Source organism: Eumetopias jubatus, unplaced genomic scaffold (assembly GCF_037043125.1).
Source record: "Eumetopias jubatus isolate StellerSeaLion01/CBP00866 unplaced genomic scaffold, mEumJub1_p1.0 scaffold_2, whole genome shotgun sequence".
NCBI lineage: Eukaryota > Metazoa > Chordata > Mammalia > Carnivora > Otariidae > Eumetopias > Eumetopias jubatus.
This window is the reverse complement of record NW_028274808.1, coordinates 196205540-196219642: the sequence shown is the minus strand read 5'-3', so window position 1 is coordinate 196219642 and position 14103 is coordinate 196205540. Positions and strand designations below refer to the sequence as shown.

The window sequence follows — 14103 nt, the reverse complement described above, 5'->3', positions numbered from 1 at the left end:
ACCCATAGGAGCAGTTGTTACATGTTCCAAAATGGTTGCAGAGTGTTACATGATTTGCACAGTAAATTTCCATTTATAACCCATGATGCAGGTATATTAACGTTTGCATTAATATAAGCAGATGTTTTGTGGTCAGGCTGAGTGAAACCAAATTGTTTTCTGATGTTACATAGAGAAAATACCTCCTTTTCTAAGCCTGCATTCATTTTACTTGCCTCAAGTGAAACCATCTGCATGTATTGATGTATTCCTTAGCATAATTTTTAAAGATGTGCATATGACTTCTGTTCTTAAACCTACATGAAAGGTGTCCCTAGCCCCTGTCCCCTGTGGTAGCCCCTGGAAGCACCAGGTGCCTGGCTGGCAAGGCTTTCGATCTGTGGCCACGCTAATTGCAAGAGTTGTTGGTAGAATCTGGGCTCCACACGGCTGCGGGCTGAGGTCCACACCTTGGGGAGGTTTCAGGTTCACGGGGGCAGATGTGTGAGGAGGGAGGTGAGGGTCACAGATCCCCGAGTATGAAGCTGTTGGGCACAGATAATCACATCTGAAGACCCCCGAGAGGTCCTGGGCCAGGGGGGCAGACTGCTTTCTAGGCTGAGCCCCTGTGGGTTCATAGTCTTCGGTTCAGTTAGCTGCTCTTGCGTCTTTGCAACGCAAATAACCTTTTCTGGCCTCATTTTATACTCAAAGGCCTTTGTAGGAGTGATTTTCTTTTTAAAACTATAGTAAAGAGGATTAGATTAGAAAAGGATTTCTGTAACAATGTATTCACAATGTGGATTTGCATCCTTTAAACCAGATTATAAACCCTTTTGGGGCCCCCTATTTGGAAGTCTAACTGACTTCTAAATGGAATAAAGCCGTTAAATAATACTGCCTAACACGCATGTAACACACACCACATGCCAAGTACTGCTCTGAGCACTTCAGCATTTATTAATGTGTGCCACCCCGTGTGGTGGGGACTGTTGCAGGCCCCATTTTATGGAGAGCTCCCAAGTCCTAGACCTTTAAATGTGGTGCCTACCACTGTGGTTTAGGGGTCAGGGGGAGGCTGCTGGGGGCATTGTGTCTGTGAGAGCAAACAGTATGGAGTGGAAGGGGCCATGGCAGGAGGCCCGCAAAGACAGTCTGGCTACTCTCATGCCTCTCAGACCCTTCCTGTCCACCTTACCCATCATGCAGGCCGCACGTCCCCCTTTCCAGTGCCTCACAGAGATGGGTGACGTGTATCTTAGACCAGCTGGGTTTGCCTTCCCCGGGGGCCTGTGGATACCCCTGTCCTTGGTGCTGACCATGGAGCCCAGGCCCTGCACCTTGTGAAGTCCCTGTCCCTGTGGGGGACAGATGTTGTGTGAGCGTTTCTCATGCTGGAGAGAGAGAGATGACTGGGAGACACAGCGGCCCTCTAAAGTTTGAAACCAGAGAGGTGGAAGGGGCCTTCAGAGCATTTCATGACTCATTTTGCATATCTGGAATCTCACTCCCAGAGAGATTAATAATAACAATTAGCACTTAGTGGGGGCTTCCTGTGTGCCATGCATTTTGTAAGCAACTTATATGTATTAGCACATCTTCCTCTTAACAACTGCTAGTTAAGTACTATTCTCATCCCATTTTCGTGACGAAGACAGAGGCACAGGAAAGTTATCTGCCCAAAGGCATACAGCTTAGAAAGTGGAGGAGCCATCCCTCCCCACCCTCTCATCCTCACCACACCTGTTCACAAGGAGGCCCTGTCACATGACTGGCCAGACAGAAGCCAGTGACTGGTCCAGGGTCATCCAAGGAGTTGCCACAAGGCCACAGGGGCTGGCTCACTGAAGTCCCAAGCATGTCCACCGCCTGCCCCTGCTGGCCAGCATTTGTCGCTCCCTGTCTCATCAGCAGATGAGACGTGAGGTATACGGGTTTGCCACTGCAACAGCATCAGAAACCACCCTGAGATCTGGTGCAAGTGAATGTTGTCAGCAGCCTGACCAGTACCCGATCTACCTGAGCCCTGCCAGGTCTCATGAAGTGACTACCTTGCACTTGGCTGTGGGAAACAGGTTTTGTTGTTTCTGGAAACATGGTGTCATTGTAACTCCCACCCCCAAATGGAGGCCGCTTTCCATGAAGATCTTGGCCTTGGCACCCCTCTCTCCTCAGCCCTATGGCTGCTTGACTCCTTGAGGCATTTGTTTCTCTCACTTCCTCCGGGGACTGGGTACTTCTCGGTGGCCTTAAGAATCCAGGGATTGAAAGGAAATCAGAGCCAGAATCCAGTCCCACTCCTGACTGCTGCTGACAGGAGTCCTGCAGAAGTAACAGTTACCCGGAGGCCTTAAAGGAGGTGCGGCGGGGGCCACGTGCCCTGGATTTGGGGAGGAAACAGAGAGCTTTGTTCCCAGGGGACATTCCAGTAATAATAAACTACCTCAAACCCCTACTTAATCTTGCTTAGGAACAGTTTAAAAAGCATAAAAGGGCTGAGGATTTAAAAGGACAGGGCCATATTTTGTCGTTAGAAAAATAAGAAAATGCCCCCTGCAAAAATAAGTAAATAAAAAAACCCTGAGTAGTACCTGGGAGAATTCTTGAAAGTAAATTAGTACCTACATGCTAAGTAATTGTATTTTTCCTTAAATACTGAACTCTTTTTTTTTTTTTTAAGATTTTATTTATTTGACAGAGAGCGAGAGTAAGAACACAAGCAGGGGGAGTGGGAGAGGGAGAAGCAGGCTTCCCGCTGAGCAGGGAGCCCGATGCGGGGCTTGATCCCAGGACGCTGGGATCATGACCTGAGGTGAAGGCAGATGCTTAATGACTGAGCCACCCAGGCGCCCCAAATCCTGGACTCTTAAGTAACTGTTAACAGAGCTGATACCTTCAAACTCTAAAGTGAAGCTTTTATTCCCTTAAACAGCCTGCTCCATGCACAATGAGAAGGGCCGTCTGGGTACCGTGTGGGCAGCCAGCAAGGCAGCCCGCCGCCGGGGGCTGGGGTGGCCCTTCAGACGCTTCCCCAGCACATCTGCCCCTCTGCAAGCTGTGCTCGCCCCCCCCAACCCCAGTCTTCTGACCCAGTGGGTCTGGGGTCTCGGAGTGGAGGTGTCTTTGTGTTTGGACAAGCAGCAGGGCTGGGGACTGGTGCCCTGGAGCGTGTCAGGCCCTGCCCTGCGCTGGGGGGGGGGGGCAGAGGGGAAGGCCCCACCCCAGGAGGGAAGATGCCCCAATAGGGGCGAGAAATGTAGCGATGGGCCAAGTGCAGAGGAGCTTTTTACAAGAGGAGATGGAGGAAGGTGATTAATTCTGCCTGATGTCTCTGGTCACCAGGAAGGTGCCTAGGCCGGCTTTCAAGGGACCATTAGCTCTCAGCTAGCCTGTGCTGAGGGCGGGCGGCAAGCTCCAGGAGAAGGCCGCACCTCTGCGCTGATCTGCAGGGCCACAGGACGGGGCTGGTGTGGTGCGGTGTGATGTGACAGGCATCTTAGATCGCTCTGACCGAGGAGTGGGGGACAGACTGGAAGAGACTGAAAGATGATGAGGCCAGAGCTTAGGTGCCAGGGAAGGAGTGGGTGCAGCAAGGGTGTGGCGACAGGATGGAGGGCACCCACATGGAGGGCTGGAGGGACATGAGAGGAGGAAGTGACCACCCCCCCAACCATGTCCAGTGAGTAGGAGTGAGCGAGGCACAAGGGGAGGACGGGGAAACGCAGGGAGGGGTGAGGAGGTGTAGCAAAGGGAGCAGGGTGGGCAGGTGCAGAGGTGAGGGAGCACAGCTCCTTCCCTCCCCGTGAAGTGGGAGCCAGATGGGACGGCAGGGAGACCGTGGGTCCTTGGATGTGACATGCTCAGCATGGCTTTGGTGACCGCTGTGACTTTCATAAGCATTTTCTCTTCCCTCCACTGTCTTACTGGGCAAGGGGTAGCCGGATCTTCAGTCGGATGGCAAAGCCTCTGGATGGCAAGAGCTTGCTTCCATTTGCTCCCCCACGCAGCGCCTGGCACGGACAGTGTGTCCGAAAGTAGCTGTGGACGTAGCTGCAGCTTTAACAGATGTGAAAGGAAGAACGGGTGTGCGGTCCTTTCTGAGTCGGGTTTGACGTGGTTCCCGCCCTCAGGCAGCTCATAGTCACACGGGGCGTTTGGGACGTGCACAGCTTATGACAGGGCCTAAGATCTCCTAAGAGATGTTTGGAAGGTGCTAGGCCCAGGTTAGAAAAATGAGAAACAGCTTCAAGTTCGGGGGCCCGGGATAGGTCACGGAGGAGGTGGCCTTGGAACCGGGTCTGTGGGACGTGGGCGAGGAGCTGTGGGTTGAGTGGGCATGCGAAGGCAGGGTGCTTGGTCCTGTAGGGTGGGGGGAGGAGATCGTCTGGCCCCACACCGTGGCGAAGCTTCAGACACGCCATCCTTTTGTTGGGCCAGAGTCAAGTCGGCAAGAATGGTCCGGAGAGCAGCTGTCTGCTCCATAGTCACCTGGGCTCTGACGAGCTCCCACGTGTCAGGGTGGCATCTCACCCAGACTGAGTCCCGAAGCCTGGTCGCCAGTCTGAGCCCCGGCAGGACAGCTCCTCTGGCTCCCGGGCCCATGCTCCTGTGGCAGCAGGCTGGCCAGGCGTGGCTCCCAGCTAAGCTGCTGGGCCTCACTGCTCCACTTACAACGGACGGGCCCAGAGGCCGGCAGCTCAGGCCTGTGGGAGCCGGAACGGAGCAGAGGGGCAGAATGACAGGCCCCCTGCGCCTCCGTGGCTCACCTTTGCGGGCATCAGGGCGGCTTGCAGGTGGGGACAGGTCCAGCCACAGGGATGTTGTCATGCTGATGCCGGAAGGAGGGGACTCAGTGGCGATCCTTAGCAGGCAGATCAAAGATCTCTGTGTAGATGCCTTGCTAGACGCTTGCCTTTGGCTGTGTTGTTTTGAGTATGACATCACCCTTAATGTGTTTCTTTCCTTGCAGTTTGAGCAAGAAAACCAGCGCCTAATCGGTGAAATGAACAGCCTATTTGATGAAGTGAGGTGTGTATGTGGTTTCTCTGGGCTGATGGCCTGTGTGATAGCTTTCCCAGAAACTGGGAACTTGACTAACTTTGGGGCCCCAGCATCCACTTGTGGCCCTGGCCACATGCACCCACCCCATCTTGAGCCATTTGGGGGTCAAGGCAGCTGCCCATGTGACTCCCCTCTGCTTGTGGGCCCATGGGAGGCCCCCCCCCATGTGCTGCTCCCAGTGACTGCAAATTGCACCTCATGACTCCCTGGTGAGATGGGGGCCTTGTGAAGAACCGCTGGCCAGGGCAGCCTCCTGCACTTGGCTCTGCCAGGGTCTCTCTGCTCCCGCAGCAAAGGGGTCGGCTGCAAAGGCAGGTGGCTGTGTTCGCCCATGTGAACCATCGTTGGCTGGTCCTCTAGGGGAAGCACTTGGGGCCTGCTTCCCTGAGAATGTTTGAACCATCCGAACAGGAAGCCTGGGATTTTGCAGGGCACAGAAACCCTCCTGCATTGTGGGCTCATCCCAAAAGAAAACGCATCCCGGCGCTGTACCCACAGAGCCCTGGGGACTCCGCCTGCAGGCGTTTCCCTCTGACAGCTCCCATGCTCTTCTGTGGCCTTCGCCCTTCTTCTGTGGTCCTTGCTCTGAGACTCCACCCTCATTGTCCCTGGCCCCATCCACCTCGCTCTCCCGCGCCTAGAAGCTCTGGGAGGAGTGGCCACCTCCTGCCCTTAAGAGCGAGCCCCCTGGGCTGGGAGCTCAGCCATCCCCAATTCTAGACCCACTCCAGCCCCCAGCCCACCCCCGGGGGCACCCTTGCTGGCCCTGAAACAGGGAGAAGCTCAGACACTTGCTGCTGAACCCAGACATATTTTTCAGATGGAATCAGGGTTTTTCCTTTCAACAGGAAGTCGGTTTGAGTGGCAAATTCGCTCTCCTTCAACCTACTGAGTAGTAACAAAGTTGAGTTCTCAGCACATTCTGGTGTTTTCTTTCGAATCCCCACCATGTCACTATGGTTACTAGGCAGGGCACAGTGGGTCAGCTTATAGGGGAGGGCAGGTTTCTAAATTGTAGTACACCCCCCAAGCTGAGAGACTTCAAAGGAGAGCCAGGAAATAAAATGTCTGTCTCCTTTCCTGAGCCCAACATGGTGCCCCCTCCCTCTCTCACAGATGACATGGTGTCCCTCTCCCTCTCTGGAGGCTGTGGTGGTGTCCCCTCCATTCTCACTTAGACGGTCCCTTTAGAAATGTGTAGCATTCTTGTTAGGACTACCAAGTACTAATGGTTGCCTGTGACATCATTTTTTTTTAATGAAGGCAAATCGAAGGGAGAGTGGTTGAAATTTCCAGACTCCAAGAGATATTCACAGAGAAGGTTTTACAACAGGTAAGAAAGAAGAAAAACTATCGTTTAAAGTTTTAGCTTAAAAGACTATACTATGAAGTCTGGATATTTCTTGTGAGGTTGCCTGATCTCTGCAGCCGAGCATCCCGAGCCGTGTGCTTTGGCCCATGGGCACTCAGAGGGCTCCTCAGGGGAGGTCCTCTGGTCCCCCTGGTGCAGCCGCTGTGCGTGGCGGGGAGCTCTCTGCTCTGGACCCACTGGGCGGCCCAGGCCAGACCGAGTGCCGCCCCGGGCATGCAGTGGAACACATGGTGAAAGGAGTCAGGTAGATCTTCGTTCTGGATGCCCTCGGGTAACCATGGTAGCCTCCCAGCTACAGTTTGCCTGTCTATAAAATGGAGTGACCCCTGCAGGGCCGTTGTAAGGCTCAGAGATAACCCACAGGAAGCATCCGGCACAACGCCTGCTGGGTGGTAGCTTCTCAGTCGACCTTTACGAGAGCCCAGACTTGGCCCTCTCCGAATGCCAGGTCCGTGCCCTCATCTGTCATGTCCACACAGCAAACAGGATTGTTCCCATAAGAGGATTTTCATGTTACTTGTACCTGCCTCTCCTGCTAAAATTCCTCCAGCCAGTAACTGGCAAAACTGTTACAGACCTGATCAATTTGTCCTTTTGTTTGTAGCATACACAGACCGTGGAAGGGTTTCAAAGACAGAATCATTGGCTCCATTGTATGAAACTGGGCTAGTTGGCTTAAGATACCCCACTCACAAAACCTGCCCTAAACCTCACAGCCATGAAGCCTAACGGTTTGGGAGTTCAGGTTCGTAAGAGCTGTCCTTTTTAATAGCACGCTGAAGGAACTCTTCACTTAGAAGCGTCCTGACACCTAAAACAGCGAAGTCAGCGGTCCGTGTCGGAGCATACGCCTTGTTTCTAGAAGCAGCTGGGCATGGGAGGAGAGCTCAGAGGCCAGGCAGGGTCAGACGGACTGGCTCCGACCCGGGGTGCCCTCCACGGCATGGGGCAGCTGTCCCCTGCCTCGCTCTCGGAGCTGGAGTAGAGGTACCTGACCCACGCCTGGCTCATGGCAGCCTCTCAGTATGTGGGAGCTAATGTTTGTACATTTTAGCCCTTTTTTCTCTGGCATGTGTTTTAGAGCACACGTGTGTGGAAGCTTACGTCTCTGGACGTCATAAAGCGTAGAGACCAGAGGGGAAGCCCCTGGCCTGTGGTGGCTACTGTGTAGTCAGCAGCTCTCGTGTTTGTCCCTTCCTGCCCGGCAAGTGGCACCGCAGGTTGCAGCTGGGGGTGGAAGGGGCACAGGCCCTGGGTTCCAGTCCTGGTCCTGCCGCCTGGTTGCTGTGTGACTTCGGGCAAGTTACCAAACTTCTCTGAACCCTAAGTTTCCCTTTTGCAAAATGGGGTTGCTGCCTACCCCTCGGGGTGCCGTGAGGACTCACGGGCTCATATTTGTAAAGTCCCGGCCCTTCGTAAGTGGCAGCTGGTGGCTTCTGGTGTCTTTATGCTTGGGGAAGGAGACAGAGATTGGGTCTACCTGTCACTCTCCTTCCCCAGGAAGCCGAGATCGACAGCATTCACCAGTTAGTTGTCGGAGCAACCGAGAATATCAAGGAGGGTAATGAAGACATCAGAGAGGTGAGAACTCGCGGGCCCCCCAGGCCTCCCCAGTGTGGCACTGAGTCCCGGCGGCCGCGGTTGTCATGCTGGGAGGGCCGCCTGAGCGCCTTGCTGGGGCCCAGCCCCCAGGGCTCACCTCCTGACGGCGCCGGATGGTCCCATTTCCACCCCTGACAAACCCCGGGGCCTCCGCCGTTACCAAGAGCTATGACTCACCGGCATCCAAAGGAGCGATTGGAGGCACATGAGGTCACTGTTGGCAAGGGCTGGACCAGCTCCCTCAGTCCAGGGGTGGGCGCCACTGGAGAAGCTTGTTGAACGCCCCCACCCCACCCCGAGGGCCAGAGCCCTGGTCCCTGTTTTTGGGGGCCACAACAGTGGACTCTGTTGAGCAGACTGTCCTCTGAGCGTGGTGCTCGGGCTGGGTTGACGGGCCATCACTGCCACTGGACTGCTGGGGGACCGTGGCCGGCCGGCCGTGGCGCTCTAGGTCCGTGTGTGTGGCTTTAACCCTGGGACACACGTGGGCCGTTTCTGGGTGTTTCCTGGGAGAAAGGTGCAGGATCTCTGAGTAAGGGCCAGCGAGTAAGGGAAATACCTGTTTGTTTGCTGATGGATTCTAAACCCACTCTATGGTCCTGCCGAATGATTACGGTAAGCAAAGGCCCCAGCAGTATACCTACAGCCCAGCGGAGGGAGAGTGCATGCGGACAGGTGGGGCACGCGAGGGCTTTTGAAAGCAAAAATCCCTGGTGACGCAAATCCCTGAGCTACTGCCCCCCTCTCCCCGCGCCCCGCCCCAGGCCATTAAAAACAACGCCGGCTTCCGCGTGTGGGTCCTCTTCTTCCTGGTGATGTGCTCCTTCTCCCTGCTCTTCCTGGACTGGTACGACGGCTAGCCTGCCCTCGCTGCTCCTGGCCGATGGCGCGCCATCGGGGGTCTCCGCAGCGGAGCCGGGCTGCGAGCAGATGGTATCATCAGCCGTTTGGGGGGGAGGGGGCTGGGACAGACGGACACTCTCACGAAGGGACACCCAGACCTGTGGTTTTAAGCCCATTTGGTAGCTGAGAAAGAAAATAATGAACACAAACGGAAAGGGGCCTGTGTAGCGATCCTGACACAAGGTGGGTGAGGTGGGGGTGGGGGGGGTTCCCGGCTGCACCTGCACCGGAGACCATGTGGAGGGGCTGCCCGGAGGCCGGGCTCAGGGAGGCTCCCGCTTTGCCCTTCTGGTGGCTTCGGGAAAAGCGCTGGCTAGTAACTTCACAACAATGATCATTTCTTTGTTTCCTGTGGCGTCTTGTCTGCCTGAGCCCTGTGATAGTCACCATATTCTAGAAAACGCACCTTTGCCCTGTTAATCTCATAAATGCAACTGGAGCGCCTTCGTGTCCTGTCGGCGGGTCCGAGCATAGACGTGCAGCGGACACCTGCCTGCCGGGTAGGGAAGAAGTGTGGGGACAGACTCTGGGTACTTGGCAAGGGGCCCCTGGGGCCCGAGGAGCTTTTGTCCAGAGCAGGAACCTGGCCTGCGGCTCCTGGACCTGTGCGCCTGACCGTCGAGGAAACAAATAGGAACGCCTGTTTGCAGTGGGAAGCCCGAGACTTCTGGAGCCACGTCTGTGCAGAAAGCACGTGGGTGTTCGCGGGCCCGCACCCCCGTGTGCATGCGGATGGCTCCCCCGTGTGCGGTATGAGTCTGTCCTGCAGCTGCGGGGATCCTTGTGTGCCCAGTGAAAGTGTCAGAAGTTAACCTGTGAGTGAATTTACATCAATAAAATGTCTACTAGATGCCCAGAGGGGTGTGTTGCCTTAGTGGGGCATGTCCGTGGGCCTGGCCGCGCTCACAGATGTACGGTCCCTGCTCGCCGTGCGTCCTTGCGGCCTTCACTGCACACAGCTCAGGCACGCTCCCCTCGACCCCCCCCACCCCCACCCCTCCCCGGCTCCGAGCCCACGGTCATGGTTTCAGAACACCTTTGATAATAAAATCGGGTTTGGGAAGCAGTAACGGAGTCGGCCGTGACCACCAGGCTTGTTTGCAACAGATCTTGCACTAGTTGTCATTTATTTTTGATCTACTAAAAAACAGTGAAACTTTTGACATGTCCACCAGAAACAACACATTCAAATAACATGGAAGAAAAGGTCTGCGGATGTCTTTTTTCTATTTAATCATCTTACACACTTATCTAACTGGCAATTTTGTAAACATATACTTTAATGTCAAGATTCAGGTTGAAACAGCATTTTCTTACAAAGATTGTGAATTGAAATGTCATCATTGGGTTTGCAAGTTGCCACACCAGCCCCGCCCAGCCTTTCCTGCCTGCTTCTTACATCAAAGGAGTTCTGGTTCACAAAATAAAAATTAGTCTTGGCTCCCCAGCAATTACATTTTCACTTTTCCAACACAAGTTTTTGAAAACTATCTTGCTAACAGGGCTGTTGGTGCGAATTTATTCGTAACAGAAGAGAACATAAAGACCAAAGGGGTTTCGTTCCTATTCAACACATCACAGAGCAGATGGACTACCCACAGGGGGACAGAGTTCTGGAGCCCACGGCCCAGGGACCTCGCTTTCCACAGCCCCTCACCTCACTTGCTGGGACACGGTCTGCATGCGCTGGAGCAAAACACGGGTGCTCTCTGCACCAAGATGCCAACTCCAGTTTGGGGGGGCTGGAACAGAGCCCCCCGAGTGTGCCTAGCTGCGGGACACTCGCACACTTAGGGATGGGCATGGGGAAGGAAAGCGCGCTTGCCCTATACCCTTCCTTCGCTACATCTCTCACTGCCATGCGTCTTGGAGACGGCACTGTTGCTGCCTGACTGAAGGCTGGGAGAACTTCTGAAGTACAGTTTGCTCTTAGCAAAGTGGGGCTCACTCTAAATATGGCTGTGGAATAAGGACTGCAAACAGCGAGGGTGGGGGGAGGTAAAAAAACCAATTCCACAAAATGCATTATTTATCTGAATCCAAACCCCTGGCGTATCCGATGTAAATTTATTTTTTGATAGCATCCAATAAGTCCCAGTAAAGTAGCTAAATTAAGACTCCTTCTCACGGAAAGTGGTGTCAGAGCTCTTTAAGCAGTGCTGAGATGCACTTGGGCCCGTGGGCGGCTGGCAGCAAGGTTTATTTGCAAAGCGGCATCAGCAGACAAGCAGTTGCACCATAAATGAGCGACCTCTAAATTACCGGGAATTATATTTAATGAAACGTCCCTCCGAGTCCCTTTGTTACCTTCAAGTGACACATCGCAAGGAACCTGCCCACCTCACTGGGCCGACTTCTCGGCGGCTTCGGTCTCCTGCTCGGACAGCTTCTCTTCCGACAGAACGGACATCCAGGGTGAGACCGAGCGTGTGATGCTCTGCTTGGCCAGGTTGTAGTGGTTGATGACGGTGTAGAATTTCTCCCGGGCGCTGGAGTCTTGCTCCGAGTAGTAGCTCTCCAAGCCTTCTGGAATGCACTGCGTGTTCTGAAAAATAGAAGAGGCCCCTGAGTCACGTGCATCAAGGCTGGAGGGATGCCAGTGTGGGTCTCCAGGGTCTCCAGGTAACCACCCCCCCCAGATGTTTACTGAGCACCTTCCTGGGGCGAAGAGGAGAAATACACTGATGAGCAAAAGCGGGCACGGGTCCTGGCCTTGGCACAGCCCAGGGACCACCCGACAGCGATTTATGTCATGACAGGGCTGACCTCTCTAACACAGCGGTGCTCGGGGGCGTGTGTGTAACAGGACGGTGGCCTTCCTGCTTCACTGAAGAGCTTACACTAGTTGTCATTTATTTTACATCTACCAGAAACCACATACTCCAATAGTGAAGGGAGGGAAGTCAGAAAGGCCTCCTGGGAGCTAGGTTTTGTAGTAGGCCTTATAGGGGGGGGGGGAGGGGGGGGCAAAGCCAGGGCAGGCCGGCCTCACAGACAGTGAGCAGCACGGGGAACACACTGGGTGGCCTGGGCCAGAGAGGCAGCCACACAAGGCCTGCAAGGTCCTGTTAGGGAGCAGTTTGACCTTGTGACCCAGAGAGCAGCAGGACGTCCCCGAGGACCCCAGACAGCATGTTGTGGGGGGGGGGGGGGCGGCGCTATCCCAGGCAGCTGTCCACGAAGGAAGAGGCTTTGTCCCTATAGGCCTCAGAACCCTGGGGAGGTGAGGGCTGGGGGAGACCAGCCCATAGCTCTCATCAGCTCACAAAAGGTCTAGGACCGCAAACAGTTAAGACCCTACACCCCAGGCTGCCTTTCCTTATCAATCAGGAGGCAACCTAAGCCCCTGCCCCACCACAGCTGGCGTGGCCAGCCCACACAATAGCTGTGGGGCTCAGCAAGCCCACAGGGGAGGGGGTGCGGCTGTGATCGGCTCCCCTAGCCACCCCCCAGGGCTAGGCAGGCACCTGGCGCCCAGCGCTCCTGGCAGTCGGGTGAGGCCGTGGGGCTAACTTCTGGCCGGTGGGACAGGAGTGGTCTGTCCGCTCTCTCCCGCGGCCCTTCCCCGGCTGGCTGACTGCGCAGGGAAGGGTGATACCCTGGGGGCTGGCAGGGCAGCAGACGACAGACTCGGGGCTCCAGGGTGACCTCACAGAGCCCTGCCGCCTTCCCGCTGGAGCCTTAACGGGACAGAGGTTGCCCTTCCATCTCGTGGAAGCCCCGTTTCCTGTGTCTAAGCAACCAAAGCAACGCATGAACGCCAGCCTCACCATCAGACAGCGAAGGGAGACCGCAGCTAAGACCGGTGCCTGGCCTCGGCCACCTCCACGGTCACCAGGAAGAGCTTCACAGCCCGGATTCTCCGCCCACCCTGAGGGGTCTGACTCGGCACATCTGTGCAGGAGCAATCCGTATACTTCAACAGCCCAGATGATTCTGAGGCTCGGCACACTGAGTGCCGTCTGTCTTGGCTGTGGTCACCCTGCTGGTACACGCACAGCTGGGACCTGTAGCCCAAGCGCCGCCCAGGGCACTCTGACCAACTCCCAGGGCTTAGCAAGAAACCCAGCCGCTCAGAGTGTCCACTTACCTGCCCGGGGCAGGCACCATGTGGACAACATGACAGGACCTCTTAGGACCACATCTCTGGGCACCGTGGGCCACCGCTAGGATGGCCGGCCACAGCTGCTGCGCCGTGGACGTGGGCCCTGGGAGACCTCAGGGCCAGCCCGGGATGCAGCCGGGGTATCTCCTCCAGGAGCCTCGCCCCGGCCGGGGCCCAGCTTTTTTTGCTCAATCTCTGAAAGCTAAAGGCGGGTCAGGGGGGCTGCTCCTTGAGGTCTTCCTGTAGATTCGAGGCCCACCTGCCATTTCCCTGGCAGAAGAAAACGGGACTGGGGTTTTGCCTGCCACACTGTTCTCCTCCTGACCTCCTCTCTGTCCCTGACAGTTTGCCAGGTGCTTTCCACGCACGTTCTCTCGCTGTGAGGAAGCTTCCAGCAGTCTGCTTTTATAGACGGCCAAGGAGACCCAGGGAGAGGAGGTAACTCTCCAGTCTGGGCTTCCCGGTGGGAGCGCCCAGAACCACCCCCCCACACACACACACTGTCACCGTGTGAAGCCACCAGCAGATGACCCACTCAAACACAAGACAGTGAGAAGCAGAGGCAGTGAGCCCTGCCCTGGGGCCCCTGGGGCAGAACCACTGTTTGCCCAGGGCACTGACAGGCTCGGATCCAGCCAGCGAGCTGGCCCGGCGCACGCAGGCCTCAGCACGCAGGCCCCAGCACACAGGCCCCAGGAGCCAGGCGCAGCTCTCAGTTCCCGGCGCACATGACCAGCTCAGCCTTCAGCACCCTCGCAGGCCAGGGACATGGTGCTCCTCTGGCAGTGCTCGGGGGGTGGGGGGCACTGCGAGGCCTGCCTGGCAGGGCTGCTGTGACCCAAACCAGGTGAGCGCCATGGCCTACGTGACATCCTCTCGGGCAACAGTCTGTTGTCCTCTTCTGAACCCGGAGGGCTCCCCAGCGTGCGGGTCCATGTAGCCTGGCATCTGCCTGGGGTCAAAAGCAGGGACACAGAGCTGAGCACGTGATGTGTGGCAAGACACAAGGCATGACACCCCAGTCACGGAAAAGCTCCCGTGCACTCAGACGTGGAGGCCTCTCACGATGGAGGTCCCTCTC

At 55.9% G+C, this 14103-nt stretch overlaps 2 protein-coding genes across 2 annotated transcripts in view; one reads left to right on the top strand and one right to left on the bottom strand.

The window, feature by feature from the left end:
• STX18 (syntaxin 18) overlaps positions 1–9773 on the top strand; it is a 116975-nt gene extending 107202 nt beyond the window's left edge. Inside the window, exons 8-11 of the mRNA XM_028087635.2 lie at positions 4949–5007; positions 6304–6373; positions 7913–7993; positions 8779–9773. Coding sequence (XP_027943436.1) covers positions 4949–5007; positions 6304–6373; positions 7913–7993; positions 8779–8874 — 306 coding nt within the window. The 3' untranslated portion in view covers positions 8875–9773. The remainder of the gene's footprint in view (positions 1–4948; positions 5008–6303; positions 6374–7912; positions 7994–8778) is intronic.
• Positions 9774–10047: 274 nt separating this feature from the next.
• NSG1 (neuronal vesicle trafficking associated 1) overlaps positions 10048–14103 on the bottom strand; it is a 28374-nt gene continuing 24318 nt past the window's right edge. The window contains exon 4 of the mRNA XM_028088749.2: positions 10048–11462. Coding sequence (XP_027944550.1) covers positions 11259–11462 — 204 coding nt within the window. The 3' untranslated portion in view covers positions 10048–11258. The remainder of the gene's footprint in view (positions 11463–14103) is intronic.